General features: G+C 36.4%; 1 protein-coding gene across 13 annotated transcripts in view; it reads right to left on the reverse strand.

Annotated features, from left to right (window-relative positions):
• MEP-1 (zinc finger protein MEP-1) overlaps positions 1-21,761 on the reverse strand; it is an 82,808-nt gene that overhangs the window by 49,299 nt on the left and 11,748 nt on the right. For 11 of the 13 annotated variants that reach the window (XM_081987963.1, XM_081987968.1, XM_081987961.1 and 8 more), the window contains exons 6-13: positions 17,591-17,728; positions 17,431-17,538; positions 17,203-17,380; positions 16,967-17,145; positions 16,647-16,915; positions 12,230-12,406; positions 12,016-12,108; positions 5,285-5,683 (exon numbers count right to left, since the gene is read on the reverse strand). In XM_081987963.1, the coding sequence (XP_081844089.1) occupies positions 5,285-5,683; positions 12,016-12,108; positions 12,230-12,406; positions 16,647-16,915; positions 16,967-17,145; positions 17,203-17,380; positions 17,431-17,538; positions 17,591-17,728 (1,541 nt within the window). The remainder of the gene's footprint in view (positions 1-5,284; positions 5,684-12,015; positions 12,109-12,229; positions 12,407-16,646; positions 16,916-16,966; positions 17,146-17,202; positions 17,381-17,430; positions 17,539-17,590; positions 17,729-21,761) is intronic. The other 2 variants (XM_081987962.1, XM_081987967.1) reach the window with 2 other exon arrangements.

The raw sequence follows: 21,761 nt of genomic DNA on the forward strand, positions 1-21,761 counted from the left end.
ATAATTTGAAGACAAATTTCAATATTTTAGTCTTGAAAATAGTCTTAGATGCAGGGACATTAACATTAGATTCATGAAAATTGTCTTGAAAACGAACTTTTCGTGCTTTTTACTTTGCTTTTCATTTTCTTCGAATTCTGGACTATTTTTAGTGCTTCAAAACTGCTTTCAGTTTGGAAAATCGAGTTTCAAGACTATCTTCATCAAGTTATTGACATAGCAAACTTAAAAAACAATTTTTACATTCTTCATAGACTTAAAATAGCATTCCAAGCTTTGTCGCTATTAAATCGACTTCTAGACACCTCAGTGCTAAAAATTCGGGTATTTCTTCATAAACTAGACTGTTTTTAGTGTTTTAAGGCTGTTTTCAGTGCCTCAAATCGAGTTTCAAGACTATCTTTACAAAGTTTTTGACTTATCAGGCCTAAAAGCCAATTTGTCCACTGACCAAAGTCTTGAAAATGTTATTTCAAGCTTCTTCACTATTAAATTGACTTCTACACTCATAGGTGCAATAAATTGTAGCATCTCTAAGAAAATCAGACTGTTTTTAGTGCTTTTTAAGACTGAAAAATCGAGTTTAAGACTATTTCCAAAAGTCAAGTTTCTTCAGTAATAAAAGTAAAAAATGTTGGTACCAGATACTACAATAATAGTCTTGAGAACTAATTTTTAGAAATAAAATAGTCCGAAAAATTAATTTACTTCTAGACTTGTTGTCCAGACCAGAAAATTGAGTTGTACACCAATTAAATTCTTGAAAATATACTTTTGGACTCCCTTTAGTCCTAGTAAGGTCCGTTCTAGCATTAAAAATCAACTTTTATACTATTTTTGGTAGTAAAAAATGAGTTTCATGCACAATACAATCTTTGTCTTGATTTCCGGACTTTTTTTAGTTCTTGAGTGCCAGTTTCAGACACTCAACCAGGATGGCAGTCTGAGAAAGCGAATCATAAGACCATTCCTAGTAGTAAAAAAGTTTATAGACTATTCAGTACAAATTTGGACTTTCACAAGTCTTGAATGTTCAGTTTTAAACTATAAAACGATTTTTTAAATTGAAATTTGGAGGACTGTATCTTCCTTAGGAAACGTTTTTCAGAAAAATGACATAATGCAAGTCAACTTATTTTTTGATTAGCTATCAAATGGTGAATTATTGACACTTAAAACTGGACCACCCTGTATACTGTGCCTTTCTTAAATTTTAAATCTGCCAGAGACTTCTAAGTGTTTCTGACAACCTTCTAAAAAGTGCCAGAGTTTCAAAAGTCTCAGAGCCTATTACAACTGTCTTAAACTTTCCCAGAACTGTTTTCAAATTGCCAGAGGCCTCTAGGACCAATTTGAAAGTTCCATAGACGTCTAAATGCTATTGAGAACCGTCTAAAAAGGACCAGAGGCCTGGAAAACTATCTCAGAGTGGTTTTCAAATGCCTCTAATGTCTCCTGTCATTATCAAAGGCCTCTAGAACCGTATTGAATGTGCCAAAGAATTCTGAATGCTACTCAGAGTTTCAAAAGTTTCAGAGCCCATTACAACTGTCTTAAAATTTCCCAGAACTGTTTTCCAATTGCCAGAGGCCTCTAGGACCAATTTGAAAGTTCCATAGACGTCTAAATTATATTGAGAACCTTCTAAAAAGGACCAGAGGCCTGGAAAACCTTCCCAAAGCTGTTTTAAAATGCTTCTAATGCCTCCAGCCCTTATCAAAAGCCTCTAGAACCGTTTTGAATGTGCCAAAGAATTCTAAATGCTACTCAGAGTTTCAAAAGTTTCAGAGCCCATTACAACTGTCTTAAAATTTCCCAGAACTGTTTTCAAATTACCGGAGGCCTCTAGGACCAATTTGAAAGTTCCATAGATGTCTAAATGCTATTGAGAACCTTCTAAAAAGGACCAGAGGCCTAGAAAACTTTCCCAGAGTTGCTTTCAAATGCCTCCTGCCCTTATCAAAGGCCTCTTAGAACAGTTTTGAATGTGCCAAAGAATTCTAAATGCTACACAGAGTTTCAAAAGTTTCAAAGCCCATTACAACTGTCTTAAAATGCCCCAGAACTGTTTTCCAATTGCCAGAGGCCTCTAGGACTATTTTGAAAGTTCCATAGACCTCTAAATGTTATTGAGAACCTTCTAAAAAGAACCAGAGGCCTGGAAAACTATCCCAGAGTTGTTTTCAAATGCCTCTTGCCCTTATCAAAGGCCTCTAGAACCGTTTTGAATGTGCCAAAGAATTCTAAATACTACTCAGAGCTTCAAAAGTTTCAGAGCCCATTACAACTGTCTTAAAATTTCCCAAAACTGTTTTCCAATTGCCAGAGGCCTCTAGGACCAATTTGAAAGTTCCATAGACGTCTAAATGATTGAGAACCGTCTAAAAAGGACCAGAGGCCTGGAAAACTTTCCTAGAGTTGTTTTCAAATGCCTCTTGCCCTTATCAAAGGCCTCTTAGAACCGTTTTGAATGTGCCAAAGAATTCTGAATGCTACTCAGAGTTTCAAAAGTTTCAGAGCCCATTACAAGTGTCTTAAAATTCCCCAGAACTGTTTTCCAATTGCCAAAGGCCTCTAGGACCAATTTGAAAGTTCCATAGACCTCTAAATGATTGAGAACCGTCTAAAAAGGACCAGAGGCCTAGAAAACTTTGCTAGAGTTGATTTCAAATGCCTCTTGCCCTTATCAAAGGCCTCTTAGAACAGTTTTGAATGTGCCAAAGAATTCTAAATGCTACTCAGAGTTTCAAAAGTTTCAGAGCCCATTACAACTGTCTTAAAATTTCCCAAAACTGTTTTCCAATTGCCAGAAGCCTCTAGGACCATTTTGAAAGTTCCATAGACCTCTAAATACTATTGAGAACCGTCTAAAAAGGACCAGAGGCCTGGAAAACTTTCCTAGAGTTGTTTTCAAATGCCTCTTGCCCTTATCAAAGGCCTCTAGAACCGTTTTGAATGTGCCAAAGAATTCTAAATACTACTCAGAGCTTCAAAAGTTTCAGAGCCCATTACAACTGTCTTAAACTTTCCCAGAACTGTTTTCCAATTGCCAGAGGCCTCTAGGACCATTTTGAAAGTTCCATAGACGTCTAAATGCTATTGAGAACCTTCTAAAAAGGACCAGAGGCCTGGAAAACTTTCCCAGAGTTGTTTTCAAATGCCTCTTGCCCTTATCAAAGGCCTCTAGAACCGTTTTGAATGTGCCAAAGAATTCTAAATGCTACTCAGAGTTTGAAAAGTTTCAGAGCCCATTACAACTGTCTTAAAATTTCCCAGAACTGTTTTCCAATTGCCAGAGGCCTCTAGGACCATTTTGAAAGTTCCATAGACGTCTAAATGCTATTGAGAACCGTCTAAAAAGGACCAGAGGCCTGGAAAACTTTGCTAGAGTTGTTTTCAAATGCCTCTTGCCCTTATCGAAGGCCTCTAGAACCGTTTTGAATGTGCCAAAGAATTCTGAATGCTACTCAGAGTTTCAAAAGTTTCTGAGCCCATTACAACTGTCTTAAAATTTCCCAAAACTGTTTTCCAATTGCCAGAGGCCTCTAGGACCATTTTGAAAGTTCCGTAGACCTCTAAATGATTGAGAACCGTCTAAAAAGGACCAGAGGCCTAGAAAACTTTGCTAGAGTTGATTTCAAATGCCTCTTGCCCTTATCAAAGGCCTCTTAGAACAGTTTTGAATGTGCCAAAGAATTCTAAATGCTACTCAGAGTTTCAAAAGTTTCAGAGCCCATTACAACTGTCTTAAACTTTCCCAGAACTGTTTTCCAATTGCCAGAGGCCTCTAGGACCATTTTGAAAGTTCCATAGACGTCTAAATGCTATTGAGAACCGTGAAAGTTCCATAGACGTCTAAATGCTATTGAGAACCGTCTAAAAAGGACCAGAGGCCTGGAAAACTTTGCTAGAGTTGTTTTCAAATGCCTCCTGCCCTTATCAAAGGCCTCTTAGAACCGTTTTGAATGTGCCAAAGAATTCTAAATGCTACTCAGAGTTTCAAAAGTTTCAGAGCCCATTACAACTGTCTTAAAATTTCCCAGAACTGTTTTCAAATTACCGGAGGCCTCTAGGACCAATTTGAAAGTTCCATAGACCTCTAAATGCTATTGAGAACCGTCCAAAAAGTGCCTGAAGCTTCTACAAATGTCTTAAACCTTCCCAGACTTGTTTTACATTTTCAGAAGCCTCTAGGACCCGAAAGATGCTACTGAGAACTTTCTGAACAGTTGCCATCTACAACCGTCTTAAATTTCCCTTAAACCTTCTAAGATTTGTTTTAAATTGTCAAAAGCTTCGAAATCCATTAAAAAAGTGCCAATGGAGGCAATTTTGACAATTGTCATTCCCTTAGCAATTTGAGGTGCTTAACAAAAGTCAAAACTCTCCTATGTAAGTTGAATATTGCCTAATCTAGCTTTTAGGCACCAAAATCCAAATGTTTGAACTCATAATCATATTTTGTCAATTTTTAAGCTTTCACCTGTCAAAATTGCAGTGACAATTTTCTGCCAAAGTTGTCAAAGTCACTAAAATTCATCTTTTAGCCATCAAAACCCAAAATTGTTAATTTTCAAGTCTCAAAGTCTACAAGTTACAGTAGAGGCCTCTAGGACCATTTTTTTCCTCTAAATGCTATTGAGAACCGTCCAAAAAGTGCCTGAAGCTTCTACAAATGTCTTAAACCTTTCCAGACTTGTTTTTTACATTTTCAGAAGCCTCTAGGACCCGTTTTGAATGTGCCAAAGATGCTACTGAGAACTTTCTGAACAGTTGCCATCTACAACTGTCTTAAATTTCCCTTAAACCTTCTAAGAGTTGTTTTAAATTGTCAAAAGCTTCGAAATCCATTAAAAAAGTGCCAATGGAGGCAATTTTGACAATTGTCATTCCCTTAGCAATTTGAGGTGCTTAACAAAAGTCAAAACTCTCCTATGTAAGTTGAATATTGCCTAATCTAGCTTTTAGGCATCAAAATCCAAATGTTTGAACTCATAATCATACTTTGTCAATTTTTAAGCTTTCACCTGTCAAAATTTCAGTAGTTAAGTTCATCTTTTAGCCATCAAAACCAAAAATTGTTAATTTTCAAGTCTCAAAGTCTACAAGTTACAGTGAATGCCACGTTTTTGTTTTCTCAAACTGAAATTGGCTGTTTTGCTGTCAAAACTAAGCTTCAACCTCTCAAAATTACAGTGACAGTCTTTAAGTCATCAAAATCCAAAAATTGCGGCTGGTCTAATAATTACGTTGTTAACAAAGAAACTGTCAATAAGACACTTACCCGTCCACAAACCGGACACCGTCCCGAATCTTTGCTCTTATTGGCGGCGTCCTGCATACTGGACGTGACCAAACCGTGCGAGCCCAACAGATGGCGCTCGAGACCCTGATCGGTAAAGAACCGAAACTGGCACTTTTGACAGTTGAGCGGCGGCCGATTGTAGATCATTTTCGGGTGAATTTTGATTTTGTGTATCCACTGCATGTGATTGCGCAGCTGTTCCAGGTCTTTGATGTAACCGTCGCAGATCTCGCAAATGACGAACGAATTTTTGGAATTCGTGTCGCCGGGCTTGGAGGTGGTGGTCGGGGTGGCCGTCGTGCCTCTCGGGAGGGGCGTAATCGAAATGCTCGGCGTATTCGAGGGTTGCTTCTTTGCGGTGGTTTGTTGCTGGGTGGTCTGTAAACGAATTGTGTTGACACCAACTTATAACCCAGTCAAGAAACCGATAATAAAATCTGCCTTACCCTAATAGATCAAATGGTAAAAAGGGTAAATAAAGAAAAGTAATTTACTAATAGTGCATGCACTTCAAAGACCCAGGGGACCACAATAACGGCTGTATTAATTCCGACAGCTTTGACAGATCACCCGCAATTAAAAATCAAAAGACGAATTTTGGCGTTACGATTTTTAATCAACTAGTAAGGTTCTTATGACAAATAACTTCTGGCAAATGTCAGATAGTTTCTGAAAATTGTTAGATTGTTTCTGTCAATGCCAGATAGCTTCGGATAACTGTTAGAACGTTTCTAAAATCGTCCAAAACTCGCTTATTTGAAACACCCCTGTATAAACACACCGTATAACAAATGAAAGCTAATGAACGGGGCTATCACGTGACGTTGAGCGGGCACGACTATGTTGTGCCGTTTAGCCGCTAAAGGGCGTCAAAGTTGACTCTCGTTTTTTTGCTCAATATCTCAGGAACGTTTCAGGTTAGGGGCCTGAAATTTTTGGGACCACGCAACGTTTGACTTTAAAAAATTAAAAACTAGAATTGTCAAGAAATTTCAAGTAAAAATGTTCTTTTTTTCAAAATTATCCTCAATTTTGAATTTTTCCGGAAAATTACCGAAATTTTTTTGGAAAAATGTCTAAATTTATGGAAATTTTACATCCCTGGTCCAGATCTTTTATAAAACTTTGTATAAAAAAAAATATTAATTCTGAAAGTTGACAGTTTTACTTCATTGAAACAAAACCAGATTAACCATGATTCATACAAAATTCAGGGACGCTGTTTCCAGTGGTAGTTTTGGTTTTCGCCCTTTCATACAAACAAATAAAAAGTCGCAATTTTCTCGCCTTCAGTGAGTAGTCACAAAGTACATGAATTATGGTATTAAGCTACCGCCAAAATTCGTCTAAGTGTTAGTGTTTTAACTAAAAAAAAATTCGACTTTTAAACCCAAATACAACAGCAGACAAATCAACGCCAAATCTTCAACGGTAGAATTCGGTGTTAAAAAAGCTAAACAACCCAGGTTAGAACGGAAACAAGGATAAATGAGCGCCGCAGCTTTGACCGTTTTAAAGCCACAAGTATTTTCACTTCAAGATCCTAAGAATACATTTTTCCAGGGTTCAGAGGATATACAGGGTGTCCGGAAAATACGTGTTCAACGTTTGGCGACAGACTCCTGACGTCAAAATATGTCGATCTAAGCCGACTTAGTTATATCCAAAATTGTCTCGTTTAGCCGGTAGAGGGCGTCAAAAATTTGTAAAAATATTGGGTACAATTTCATTTCTTAAAGAGTATTGATAAGTGTATTCAGCAAGATGGCGGTCATTTTACACATTTGCTTAAGTAATGTTTTTGGTTTACTTAGTTTCTTACAATAAATAATTTCAACTTTATTACACCTACTTTGATGTATGCAGGTAATTGTAAATTTTTTTTTTCTGGCGAAACAGCTCATCCACCGGGAAATATTAAAGAGGTAAAATAGCTTCAAAATACTTCCGGTCACTCGACAAAAATATCTGGGTTGTCATAACGCCGTTCATATAAAAAATGAGGAGAAATGTTGACGTATTATATCACTTTTATAACACTTCCACTTATTTACAGCCGGTGACTATACTACTAGAAAACGTCATTTTATAGTATTAGTCTACATACTAAAATTCATTAAAATCCATTAGCAGGTTTTCACGTAATTTAGTAAAAAACCAATATTTTTACAAATTTTTGACGCCCTCTACCGGCTAAACGAGACAATTTTGGATATAACTAAGTCGGCTTAGATCGACATATTTTGACGTCAGGAGTCTGTCGTCAAACGTTGTACACGTATTTTCCGGACACCCTGTATATCATGATATTTATCATCATGACATATATCTTGATATTTACAGCTTGATATATATCCGATATATTCGATATTTTTATTAATTGAATAAAAACCGGTTTCAGTTATTCAAATCATCAAAAAATTATTCGACAAGGCCCTGTATAAGTTTGGTTTTCTAATTTGTCTGAGGTCAGTAAAGCTGTTACTGTTCGAGATGCACGGAAAACTTACATTTTCTCGACAATGAATCAGTCGAGAAATAGATAGTTTTCAGGGTTGCAGAATAAAAAGTTTAATTTTTTTGTATAGAAATAATATAAGTTATTATAAAAGGATTTGTGTTAAAACAAAATATAGCTTAAGTAAGCATAAAACAAAACAATTTTTTTAGTTTTGTATATTTTTTTATAGCTAAGTATAAAAAGTTTGAAAATGATATACCAGGTGTCCAAGAGCACCCTGGACATAGGAGATTAACATGGGAAAACGGTTTTGATTTTTTTGCGCCTGTACAGTTGATTTGATTGAAAAATCCTAATAATGTAAGTTGTAGTACCTATCACGGACTAGTTTTCTGCATTTTTTTCAGATCTCTAACTTGAGCCCTTTCGTCGTAAAACACGAAAAAAAATGCGAAAATTTAAACTTTTTACCTGCACTGTATAAGCGGTTGTCGAGCAACCGTACCAGCAACAATAATCTGTTTACCCGTTGCCCGACAACCGCCTATACAGTGCAGGCCAAAAGTTTAAATTGTCTCATTTTTGTTCGTGTTTTACGACGAAAGGGCTCAAGTTAGAGATCCGAAAAAAATACAGAAAACTAGTCCTTGATAGGTACTACAACTTTCATTAATACGATTTTTCAATCAAATCAACCGTACAGGCGCAAAAAAATCAAAACCGTTTTCCCATGTTAATCTCCTATGTCCAGGGTGCTCTTGGACACCTGGTATACTGTTCTCGCGGAGTGAGTTTACCCGTGCGTCATCCCCCTGTGATTTAGAAGTAGACATGCATTATTGACTTCATCCTTGTCTATTGTTCACCTTCAGAAAGGGTAAATATCTAAGTGAATGTCTTCCAAAAAAAAACATTTACTGATTAGCGCTTCTATTTCAGTCAATGTCAGTTTGACAACCATCGAAATTTATTTGATTTGTTTACTATTAATTCTTTTCCGTTTCTTTGTGTTGTTAATCATTTATAAAGTTTTCTATTTACCATACCACCACAGTTCTTTTAAGAGCTATTGTTTTTACGCTTTTAACATTCTGTAAGTACTTTCATAATATTATTATTAATATTTTTATTTTTTTATGTCGGCTGTCACGATCTAACCAAAATTGGCACAATTTCTAACCTGTTTTGAAAAAAAAGTGGGAGTGTCTATTATGGTTTTTATTTAGCCATTTGGTCTTTCCTAAATTCGGAATTACTTACTATTACCTACAGTATTTTTTTAGAAAATGTCTGGAAAAATTCTCCACAGACAAGCCCAGCAGTTAATTCTTAACTTTTGTGAATATTTTGAATTGGAAAAAACCAATGGAGGACCTTTAGAAGCTTTATCATCTGTTCAGGAAGAAAATAAGAAATTTTAAGACCTTACATATTCTTACTAAAGTATTTTTTTTGATACTAGAAGGTTGCAGCTGCTTTGAAAATTTCCCGCAAAACTGTTTATTCGATTCGGAAAAAACAAGAAAGTAATCTTATGATTTTCTCACCTAGAAAACGTAAATCGAGATGTTATTGACGGGCCAAGACCACTGATTTATCTGAAAGCATTAAAATGGATGTTCGAAATACATTATATGATATGTACAACGATAGTATGTTAATAATAGTAAAATATATCTACTTTTGTAAGAAACATCTATTAACATTTCATTGTTTCCAGAGACTGAGATTTTTGAGTTGCATTATAGATTTTTCATAAAAATTTCTTAAAACATATTAATAATAAAGTCATAGAAAAAATAAAATAAGCGTCTAAAATGTTTTCCAGCGGGTTTAAAATAAAATAAGTGGATTGAAACCTGAAAATGAGATATGAGATACTACAGCATCACTCAGAATGTCTTATTGAATTTTTAATTTGTTGTATTTATTTTAGAGAAACATGTAACCATCCAGAACCTAAATCAAGAGCTTAAAGTTAAAGAAATACTACATATTGGTGATACATCTCTGCGAATTTTGGTAAATAAATTAGGTTTCAAATTTAGACGGAATTCTATGATCCAAACGGAGACTTCTCATAAATAAAAAATGTTATTTCGGTCAAAATATTTTTGATTTGCTTTGGTATAAGGTTGTTTTAGTGCAAATTTGCAGCCAAAGATCTCTACTTTCTGACTAGACAATACACGCAAAATTTTAAACGTGGCGAAGCTTTAGACACGCCCTTTTCTATAATATGAACACAACAGGTTTGTTGACGAAAACTTGATTTGATTCATATGATTATAAATGACGTAGCCTTCGTGACGCACGGGTAAACTCACTCCGCGAGAACAGTATCTGATATACAGGGTAATTCAAATTCGACCCTCACCATTGGGATCTCAGAAACCATAAGAGATACGAGAAAGTTTAAATTGGGGCAAAGTTGCGCAATTTAAAGCTCAACCAAATGCTGTTTTAAAAATTTTGATTTTCCGAGTACTTCCGAAGATATCCGAAAAAAACTGAAAATTTGATTTTTTGTTTTTATTTATTTCTAACCTTATTTGAAGAGATATCCCAAAACTAAAAGCATCTTTTCATTGCCACTTTTTCCTAGCTATTCGATGATGGATTCAAATTTGCCACACGACGTTTCGTTTTCTGTCAGTCATCATCAACTTTCTTTTTTCTTATGGGCGCCATATTGGATTTTTAGCCCACCAAATAGTACGTTTTATTCTGAGTTTAGTGATGTATCATAACTTATGATTTGCTTCATAAATAACAAAATAATTCAATAAAAACTATTTTTACTTTAGTTATTGGCTTTGAGTTAATGGGCCGTTTTAAAAAATGTCATTATTTGACAGTACTTGTCAAACACGATAATTCGGACGATCATTAGAGCGTCAATCATAGTTAAAAATGTATCTAGAAAAGAAACCCCCGCAGAAAATGTTATTATTATACAAGCATTGCTGAACTATTTAGGTTAATCAGAAAAAGAGATTTGTTAGCATTATCTCTAACTTAAAAGGCTTATTTATGTTTCCAAGAGAAAGATCATCATTTTAGGAACTTCATTTTTTGCCAAATTTAAATTTTTTATAATGTTAAGTGCAAGTTTGTAGTTATTTATACAGTAAGTGACAAACCATTTTTTATTCATTCATATTTATTCGAGTGAATAAACCGGTTTAAGTCACGTGTCTTATACAGTATTTTATTAAATTTCGACTTTTTATATTAAAAAAAAAAACTAAAATTACAGTTCTATTATTTGCACCGCGCCCCGTAGATGTAACATTGATGTTTGTTTGTTTACATCTGTAAATAAGCGAATGTCATTCAGAGTGATTTAATAGTTATTTATACAGCAAGTGACTTAAACCATTTTTTATTCACGAAAAGAACAACTAGGTCCACAAGCGTAGCGAGTGGCCTAAGCTCTTCGAGTGAATAAACCGGTTTAAGTCACGTGTACACCTTTGTGACTAAGTATGTTCAGGCCAATTGCGTGTGACAAGTACTACCAAGTAATCTTCATAAAAGGTCTCATTCACTCAAAGGTAACAAAGATAAAATCTCTAAAAGCTCTAATGATCGTCCGAATTATCGTGTTTGACAAGTACTGTCAAATAATGACATTTTTTAAAACGGCCCATTAACTCAAAGCCAATAACTAAAGTAAAAATAGTTTTTATTGAATTATTTTGTTATTTATGAAGCAAATCATAAGTTATTATACATCACTAAAATCAGAATAAAACGTACTATTTGGTGGGCTAAAAATCCAATATGGCGCCCATAAGAAAAAAGAAAGTTGATGATGGCTGCCAAAAAACGAAACGTCGTGTGGCAAATTTGAATCCATCATCGAATAGCTGAGAAAAAGTGGCAATGAAAAGGTGCTTTTAGTTTTGGAATATCTCTTCAAATAAGATTAGAAATAAATAAAAACAAAAAATCAAATTTTCAGTTTTTTTCGGATATCTTCGGAAGTACTCGGAAAATCAAAATTTTTAAAACAGCATTTGGTTGAGCTTTAAATTGCGCAACTTTGCCCCAATTTAAACTTTCTCGTATCTCTTATAGTTTCCGAGATCCCAATGGTGAGGGTCGAATTTGAATTACCCTGTATATCAGGTGATATGATATTTATATAAATATCATATTTTCAAACCCTGCATTTTTCTGGAGGTGAAAGTAAACGTAAAACACTGCGGCACCCTTGAAAACGTCAGATAAAAGCATCCGTTACCTGTAAGGAGCCATGGGCCTGGGCGGCGGATGGAACGAAGGCCATGCCGGGCACTGCGCCCAGTCGCCCGCCCAACTCACTGCCGCCCACCACCTAACACAGTTCACGGTGTCAATAACGCGGAATTTACCAATTGCTGTGCATTCGAAGAGTGTTGTTTGGGTCTTGACACTAACCGCACGGTTATAAAGTAACAGGGACCGAGAAAACCTACCTGGAACACCTGATTGCCGCTCAACTGATAATTGGCCGGAACCAGCACTTGTCCCGCCGGCTGTTGCTTGAAAATCATGCTTTGCGGCCGGATGATCGGTTGGGTTTTGGCCGTCGGCCCGAGCGATGGACGCCCGCGTCCTCTGTTCAAAGCTGAAGCGGTCGCTTGGAGCTGCATCTAAAAATTGATTAGAAAACTGTCCGAATACGCGTTCGAAAAGCCTGGGGGAATAACGATAAAAATCTAGTTTTGTCCGAAAAAAATTAATCAGGAAAAAATATTTACTTTTTTATTTTTTACGGTCACTGAAATCCCAACAACATGTGAAACCAAAACTGGTTATCTGGGACATAGTATACAGAGGAGAAAAATATCAACTTTTGGCTCATGGCTTAAAAATATAAGGGAGTGGACAGGATTAGACACATGCGCCCTATTGAGAGCAGCAAGAAATAGAGAGGAGTTTGCTGGTATTGTCGCCAACCTTCAGTAATGAAGAAGGCACTTGAAGAAGAAGAAGACTGAAACCCCAAAAATGACAGAAATTTTCAAAAAAAGTCGAATATTTCGAAAAGGGTTAGAGTGACAGAAATTTTTTCCAAGATTATTACCTTCCTATCAATTTTGACCAATCGCTATCAAGAATTAGTATAACAAATGTAAATTTTAAGTGGAAAAATCACTTAACAACTGTCAACTTAGCTGTCAGCAGTTTTTCCGGAAAAAAATTCGAAAAAATTGCACACTCCTCACAACAACATAAAGAATAGTGTTACCCTTTCTAGCTTGAAAGTTATTGTTCTTATTGTTTTAATTAAAATAAAATGTTTATTTAACTCAGGAAATAATCTTACCAAATATCCGTCCTGCATCTAATTTTTCCTGTGGAAAAATTGGAATACTCGTTTCTAAGTAATTTGTTTTAACAATCATCCGAGTCGAAGACGAGGATTTTTAAAACCACTCACGCTCATGCTATTTGTTAAAACAAATTACTTAGAAACTTCGTTTTTCCGAAATTTTCCGGAAAAATTAAATGCACTAGGGATATTACCCCCGCAAAAAATTAATCATAGGTTATATCCCGAGACGTTCAAGTTTTATCGGGTAAACTGTGCGAGGTCAAACATTACACTTGTTTTCATCATATTTAACTAATAGGCAACAAAAAGTTAAAATATTAAAAAATGGACAAAATTATTTCTCAAGTCTGAAGGAAAATAAAATTGGAATTGCACAGGGAAGCATATTGGGACCTATTTTATTCATTGTATTTCTTAATGACCTGAGCAACATTCTGCTTTCAGAAAATGAGCATGTGACGTGTTATGCCGATGATACGAATTTATTGACAGGGGGAAGAAATGTAGAAAGCCTAGCACTATCGGGAGAAAACTTATTTTGCAGAGCACAAAATTGGTTTAAAAGTAACAGATTATTACTTAATAATAATAAAACAAAGGTTCTACTCTTTAGAACAAAACAATTCAAAATTGAAAAACCTGGAACACTAACTTTTGGACAATCAAATACAGAGCTAGTAGAACATACCAAATTTCTTGGAATTCACTTGGATGAATTCCTAAACTGGTCAAATCATATTTTAGAGTTAAACAAAAAGCTTAGTTCAGTTTGCTATGGCATACGAGTCACTGCAAAATACATGAATGAAAGAACATTAAAAATCCTATATTACGCAAACTTTGAATCTGTGCTCAAGTATGGGATAATATTTTGGGGTTCTAATAGCTTAATGGAAAAAATTTTTGTTTTACAAAAACGAGCACTTAGAATAGTCAAGAAAATGGGATACAGGGAGAGCTGCAGGGGGGTTTTCAAAGCTAATGGCATTCTGACGGTGTGGGGACTATATATTTATGAATGTATAGTTTTCTTTTTCAAAAACAAAAGTATGTTTGATCTAGAGGTACATCATAGTTATAACACTCGAAGCGTAAATGTAAATTATCCGATACACAGATTAACTATAACCGAAAAAAATCCATATTATGCCTGTTTGAAGCTTTTTAATACATTACAAAATGATTTAAAATTAGAAAGAAATGAGAAACTTTTTAAAAGAAAGGTAAAACAGATGTTAATTAATTTAGAGCCATATTGTATCAGGGATTATGTAAGAGACTATTAGGTGTACACTCATTCTTAAAATGACGCTGTTTCTTTTTGTGTTTTCATGTATGTTTTTTGTAGTTACAGGAAATTTATTGTGACCATAATTAGAAATAAAGAAGACTAACTAACTAGATAAATAAAAAATAGATGCATAAAAAATAGGTGCATAGAAATCGACTAAATAATTCTTTGGAAAAAATCCTTCGACCTGCGGTCTCAGAATTTTATCGTCGAATTATTTAGTCTCAATCATTTTCCAAGCAAAATTTTGCAAAAAATCATCTATGCACATTTTACGTGATAAAACGTGAACGCCGAGGGGTATAACACATCATTCAATAAGTCCCGGGACTAACCCACAGGTGGCACTACAAATCGCATTTTTATATTTTTCCCTTGAAGTACCATCTTTCAAACGACAGCTGTCAAATCCTGAGCTCATTCCCTCCAATATTTTGTTTGTGAGAATTTTTTAAAGTGAACAACTTTTGAGTTTTTTTAAAACATGGAAAAAAGTGATTTTCGCGTGCTGATTAAACACTGTTTCCTGATGGGAAAAAACACCGTCCAAACAGAACAATGGCTTGAAAAATGTTACGGGGACTCTTCTCCATCGAAAACAACGATTTGTAGGTGGTTTGCTGATTTTAAACGCGGTCGTACAGACACAAATGACGCTGAACGGTCTGGACGCCCAAATTCGGCTGTTGTTCCAGAAAACATCAAAAAAATCCACAAAATGATATTGTCTGATCGTAAACTGAAAGTGAGTGAGATAGCTGAGGCCTCCAAGATATCAGAAGGTAGTGTGTTCACAATTTTGCATGAACATTTGGGTATGCGAAAGATGCTTTCGAAATGGGTGCCGCGAGTGCCCACTATTGACCAAAAACAACAACGAATTGATGATTCAGAGCGCTGTTTGGAGCTGTTTAACCGTAATAAAAGGATGTTTTGCGTCGATATGTGACCATGGACGAAACCTGGATCCACCACTACACACCTGAATCAAAACGGCAGTCATCTGAGTGGACTGGACCCGGCGAAACCCGTCCAAAGCGACCAAAAACGCAACAATCGGCTGGCAAGGTTATGGCCTCTGTATTCTGGGATACACACGGTATATTGTTCATTGACTATTTGGAAAAGGGAAAAACAATCAACAGCGACTATTATTGTGCATTATTGGACCGATTGAAGGATGAAATCGCACTAAAACGGCCCCATATGAAGAAGAAAAAGATTATCTTTCATCAAGACAATGCACCGTGTCACAAGTCCATAAAAACGAAGGTCAAATTCAAGGAATTGGGTTTCGAATTGCTTCCCCACCCACCGTATAGTCCAGACTTGGCCCCCAGCGACTACTGGCTGTTTTCAGACCTCAAAAAAATGCTCCAGGGAAAGAAATATCAATCAAATGAGGAAGTCATCGCTGAAACTGAAGCGTATTTTGAGGCCAAGGAAAAATCGTTCTATAAACATGGTATAGAAAAGTTGGAAAATCGTTGGAATGATTGTATCACTCTAGAAGGGAACTATATTGATGAATAAAGACGAATTTCATGAAAAATAATTGTTTTTCTTAGTTGGTCCCGGGACTTATTGAATGAAGTGTTATTTCCTGAAGACGCACATTTTAGTTTATTAACAAGAAAACACCTTAGTTGGAACACAAATACTAAACTAAACGTAATGAACTTAATGATAATATTGAACTCACCCCAGCAGACGACAGATTTTCGTTCAGCCATGTATATTTTTGTTTACATTTCAAATTGACAATCATACGTCAAAATATTTTAATTTATGTAATTATTTAATGAAAACTACGTTACAGTGATTTATTAATTGTTAATATTGAAGAAGATAACTTCAATTTTATAAGTGTCTAAATCCCGTTTCGTTTAATATCAAATTTTCTTCAAAAAACGTATTCGAAAAAGGTAGGTGCTGTTTAATCACTGTTAAATTTTAGCAGCCAGGGATTTACTCAGTATAAAACGGTTTCCAATGGTGGAACTAGAAAGGTTCTCGGAATTTGATTGGCTGCTGGTACAATGAAGGAAATAATCAGAAAAAAAAACTTTTTTATGTTTTTGTTTTTTACGGTCACTGAAACCCCAAAAATGACTGAAATTTAAAAAAAAAGTCGAATATCTCAAAAAGGGTTAGAGTGACCGAAATTTTTTAAAAAACAACAAACGTTATTCCCCCTGACCTCAAAAATAACCAAAAACCAGCACTTTAAACGATCAGAAAAATCGAAATCAAAAAAACTCACCTTAGATAAGAACTGGTACTGCTGTTGGGCGTTTTTATTGGCCGCCAACGTTTGGTACGCTTGCACCGTGGCATTCAAGCCGGTGGCGCGCATTTTGGGCATTCGGGGAATTTTCGCGGGCGGCTCCCAATCGGGCGGCGGCTCCAAGTTCCTGTCCGGTTTAAATTTGCGCGCGCACACCACCAGGTGTCGCGACAGTTTGCCCTTTTGGTTGTCCTCGAAGGGACAGGAGGGACACTGATGGAAAGCCGGGGCCCGTTCCAAATGACCTGCAAAAACCCGTTTCGCTGAATTGTTATGGAAAGATAATGGAAAGTTACCTCGAACTGCGTGTTCCGCCTCCATGTGAAACAGAATGTCGTGGGGACTGCGCACCTCGTAGGAACAAAAATTGCACTTGTATACGAAGTTTTTCATGTGAGGAGTCTCCAAATGGTAGGCCATGGCCAACTTGGATTCGGTTTTGAAGTTGCAAAACTCGCATTTCCGGATTTCCATTCTAAACACCAAAGAAACCATTAAACCTGCTAGGTAAGTGGCAAAAAAACCCTCTTACTTGAAGTGTTCGTTATTCTCTTTGCTCATTTCAATGTTTTTCATCAGGGAAGCGATGGTTTTGTTCGTTTCAGGGTTGGCGCCCTGTTCTCTATCCCGTTTGCGTTTCTGTTGCTTCAACAGATCCGACTGAACGTACTCTTGCACCATATTCAGGCCAATGTCCGTAAAAAATTTCCCTGTAACTTTCCCTATTAATTTGGCACTGATTTTAAGACAACTACAGTACCTAGTGGACTTTCAAAGTATGAATAAGGCTTCTTGGGGTCGGGCTGTTCCACTTTCTTCTCCTCTTCGCTCTGTTCGTCCTCGCTGTCCGATGAATCACTTTCCTCACCTAAATTAACTGTCTTGTAACCACCATCAAGGCTACGAACGCGTTAACAAACCTTTTTTCTGTTTCTTTTTGTCCGCTTTGCTAGTAGGTTTTTCTTTTTTAACCTTTTTGGATTCCTCTATCTCTTTTTTTATTTCGGCCACGACGTCTTTCAGTACTTTTACGGGGGGTTTTTCATACACATAAGGAACTAAAAATAAAAAATGTGCTAGGTTTCTAGTCAAGTCACAGTGAAAATGTTCAGATTGACACTTTTGCCAACATTTATTCATTTCTAAACAAACAAATTTCAAACTGATTAGGTTTTGTCACTAGAAATATTCCCGTTACTTTAAACTGCCCTCAGTCTCCTACAAATACTTTAAAATAATAGAAAAGCAGGTTTTAGCTACTTTACAGAGCTAAAGCAATTATTGTAATCTACTCCAACTCTGAGGTAGCCTCAAGGAGTAATAATAACAAGTATTATGGCTACCTTAAGTTTCAAGGAATGATAATATGACCCTAATCTCGACAGTCACGTGACAACTGCCAATATAATGGTCAAACAGCTAAAAACCACGTCGTGTTTTGACGTTTGTGACAGCTGTCAGGTTTTACTAGAACACCATTTAGTTAGACAGTCGAGTCACAGTTGCTAAAATTATGATCAAGCAGCTAAAAACCACGACTTGTCTCGAATATCCCAAGAAAACTGTTCTAAACTGACACTCTTGCAGATTCTAACTCAGACTGAGTAAAGATTGACATTTTTGACGTTTGTGACAGCTGCCACGTTATACTAGAACATCACTTAATTAAACACTCATGTGACAACTGTCAAACAGCTAAAAACAACGTCTTGTCTCAAATACAGTATACAAAAAGTTCTAAAGTGTAACTCTTGCAGATTCGAGTTCAAACTGACCAAATTTTAACAGTTTTGACATTTGTGCAACCTGTCACGTTATACTAGAACACCATTTACTTAGACAGTCACGTCGTATCATCCAAAATAATTGAGAAACCGCTAGAAATCACGTCTGGTCTAGAATACCGCAAGAAAACTGTTCTAATTTGTGATTCTTGCAGATTCCAGTTCAGACTGAGAAAATTTTGACTGTTTTGACGTTTGTGACAGCTGTCTGAGCTGTCAGGTTTTACTAGAACACCATTTAGTTAGACAGTCGAGTCACAGTTGCCAAAACTAGGATCAAGCAGCTAAAAACCACGACTTGGCTCGAAGACCGCAAGAAAACTCTTCTAAACTGTGATTCTTGCAGATTCTAGTTCAGACTGAGAAAATTTTGACTGTTTTGACGTTTGTGACAGCTGTCAAGTTTTACTAGAACGCCATTTAGTTAGACAGTCGAGTCACACTTGCCAAAACTATGATAAAGCAGCTAAAAACCACGACTTGTCTCGAATACCGTGAGAAAACTGTTCTAAACTGTAATTCTTGCAGATTCTAGTTCAGACTGAGAAAATTTTGACTGTTTTGACGTTTGTGACAGCTGTCAGGTTTTACTAGAACACCATTTAGTTAGACAGTCGAGCCACAGTTGCCAAAATTAGGATCAAGCAGCTAAAAACCACGATTTGTCTAAAATACCGCAAGAAAACTCTTCTAAACTGTGATTCTTGCAGATTCCAGTTCAGACTGAGAAAGTTTTGACTGTTTTGACGTTTGTGACAGCTGTCAGGTTTTACTAGAACACCATTTGGTTAGACAGTCGAGTCCCAGTTGCCAAAACTATGATCAAGCAGCTAAAAACCACGACTTGTCTAGAATACAGCAAGAAAACTGTTCTAATCTGTGATTCGTTCAGATTGAGACAATTTTGACTGTTTTGACGTTTGTGACAGCTGTCAGATTTTACTAGAACACCATTTGGTTAGACAGTCGAGTCACAGTTGCCAAAATTATGATCAAGCAGCTAAAAACCACGACTTGTCTAAAATACCGCAAGAAAACTCTTCTAAACTGTGATTCTTCCAGATTCTAGTTCAGACTGAGAAAATTTTGACTGTTTTGACGTTTGTGACAGCTGTCAGGTTTTACTAGAACACTATTTGGTTAGACAGTCGAGTCACAGTTGCCAAAATTAGGATCAAACAGCTAAAAACCACGTCTTGTCTAAAATACCACAAGGAAACTCTTCTAAACTGTGATTCTTGCAGATTCTAGTTCAGACTGAGAAAATTTTGACTGTTTTGACGTTTGTGACAGCTGTCAGGTTTTACTAGAACACCATTTAGTTAGACAGTCGAGTCACAGTTGCCAAAATTAGGATCAAGCAGCTAAAAACCACGATTTGTCTAAAATACCGCAAGAAAACTCTTCTAAACTGTGATTCTTGCAGATTCCAGTTCAGACTGAGAAAATGTTGACTGTTTTGAAGTTTGTGACAGCTGTCAGGTTTTACTAGAACACCATTTAATTAGACAGTTGAGTCACAGTTGCCAAAACTATGATCAAGCAGCTAAAAACCACGACTTGTCTAAAATACCGCAAGAAAACTCTTCTAAACTATGATTCTTGCAGATTCTAGTTCAGACTGAGAAAATTTTGACTGTTTTGACGTTAGTGACAGCTGTCAGGTTTTACTAGAACGCCATTTAGTTAGACAGTCGAGTCACAGTTGCCAAAACTATGATAAAGCAGCTAAAAACCACGACTTGTCTCGAATACCGTGAGAAAACTGTTCTAAACTGTGATACTTGCAGATTCTGGTTCAGACTGAGAAAATTTTGACTGTTTTGACGTTTGTGACAGCTGTCAGGTTTTACTAGAACACCATTTGGTTAGACAGTCGAGTCACAGTTGCCAAAACTATGATCAAGCAGCTAAAAACCACGACTTGTCTAAAATACCGCAAGAAAACTCTTCTAAACTGTGATTCTTGCAGATTCCAGTTCAGACTGAGAAAATTTTGACTCTTTTGACGTTTGTGACAGCTGTCAGGTTTTACTAGAACACCATTTGGTTAGACAGTCGAGTCACAGTTGCCAAAACTATGATCAAGCAGCTAAAAACCACGACTTGTCTAAAATACCGCAAGAAAACTCTTCTAAACTGTGATTCTTGCAGATTCCAGTTCAGACTGAGTAAAGTTTGACTGTTTTGACGTTTGTGACAGCTGTCAGGTTTTACTAGAACACCATTTGGTTAGACAGTCGAGTCACAGATGCCAAAACTATGATAAAACATCTAAAAACCACGACTTGTCTCAAATACCGTGAGAAAACTGTTCTAAACTGTGATACTTGCAGATTCTGGTTCAGACTGAGACAATTTTGACTGTTTTGACGTTTGTGACAGCTGTCAGGTTTTACTAGAACACCATTTGGTTAGACAGTCGAGTCACAGTTGCCAAAACTATGATCAAGCAGCTAAAAACCACGACTTGTCTAAAATACCGCAAGAAAACTCTTCTAAACTGTGATTCTTGCAGATTCTAGTTCAGACTGAGAAAATTTTGACTGTTTTGACGTTTGTGACAGCTGTCAGGTTTTACTAGAACACCATTTGGTTAGACAGTTGAGTCACAGTTGCCAAAACTATGATCAAGCAGCTAAAAACCACGACTTGTCTAAAATACCGCAAGAAAACTCTTCTAAACTGTGATTCTTGCAGATTCTAGTTCAGACTGAGAAAATTTTGACTGTTTTGACGTTTGTGACAGCTGTCAGGTTTTACTAGAACACCATTTGGTTAGACAGTTGAGTCACAGTTGCCAAAACTATGATCAAGCAGCTAAAAACCACGACTTGTCTAAAATACCGCAAGAAAACTCTTCTAAACTGTGATTCTTGCAGATTCCAGTTCAGACTGAGTAAAGTTTGACTGTTTTGACGTTTGTGACAGCTGTCAGGTTTTACTAGAACACCATTTGGTTAGACAGTCGAGTCACAGATGCCAAAACTATGATAAAACATCTAAAAACCACGACTTGTCTCAAATACCGTGAGAAAACTGTTCTAAACTGTGATACTTGCAGATTCTGGTTCAGACTGAGACAATTTTGACTGTTTTGACGTTTGTGACAGCTGTCAGGTTTTACTAGAACACCATTTGGTTAGACAGTCGAGTCACAGTTGCCAAAACTATGATCAAGCAGCTAAAAACCACGACTTGTCTAAAATACCGCAAGAAAACTCTTCTAAACTGTGATTCTTGCAGATTCTAGTTCAGACTGAGAAAATTTTGACTGTTTTGACGTTTGTGACAGCTGTCAGGTTTT

This window comes from Ips typographus, linkage group LG10, assembly GCF_016097725.1.
Source record: "Ips typographus isolate SLU linkage group LG10, UJ_Ityp_2.0, whole genome shotgun sequence".
In the NCBI taxonomy this organism is placed as follows: Eukaryota; Metazoa; Arthropoda; class Insecta; order Coleoptera; family Curculionidae; genus Ips; species Ips typographus.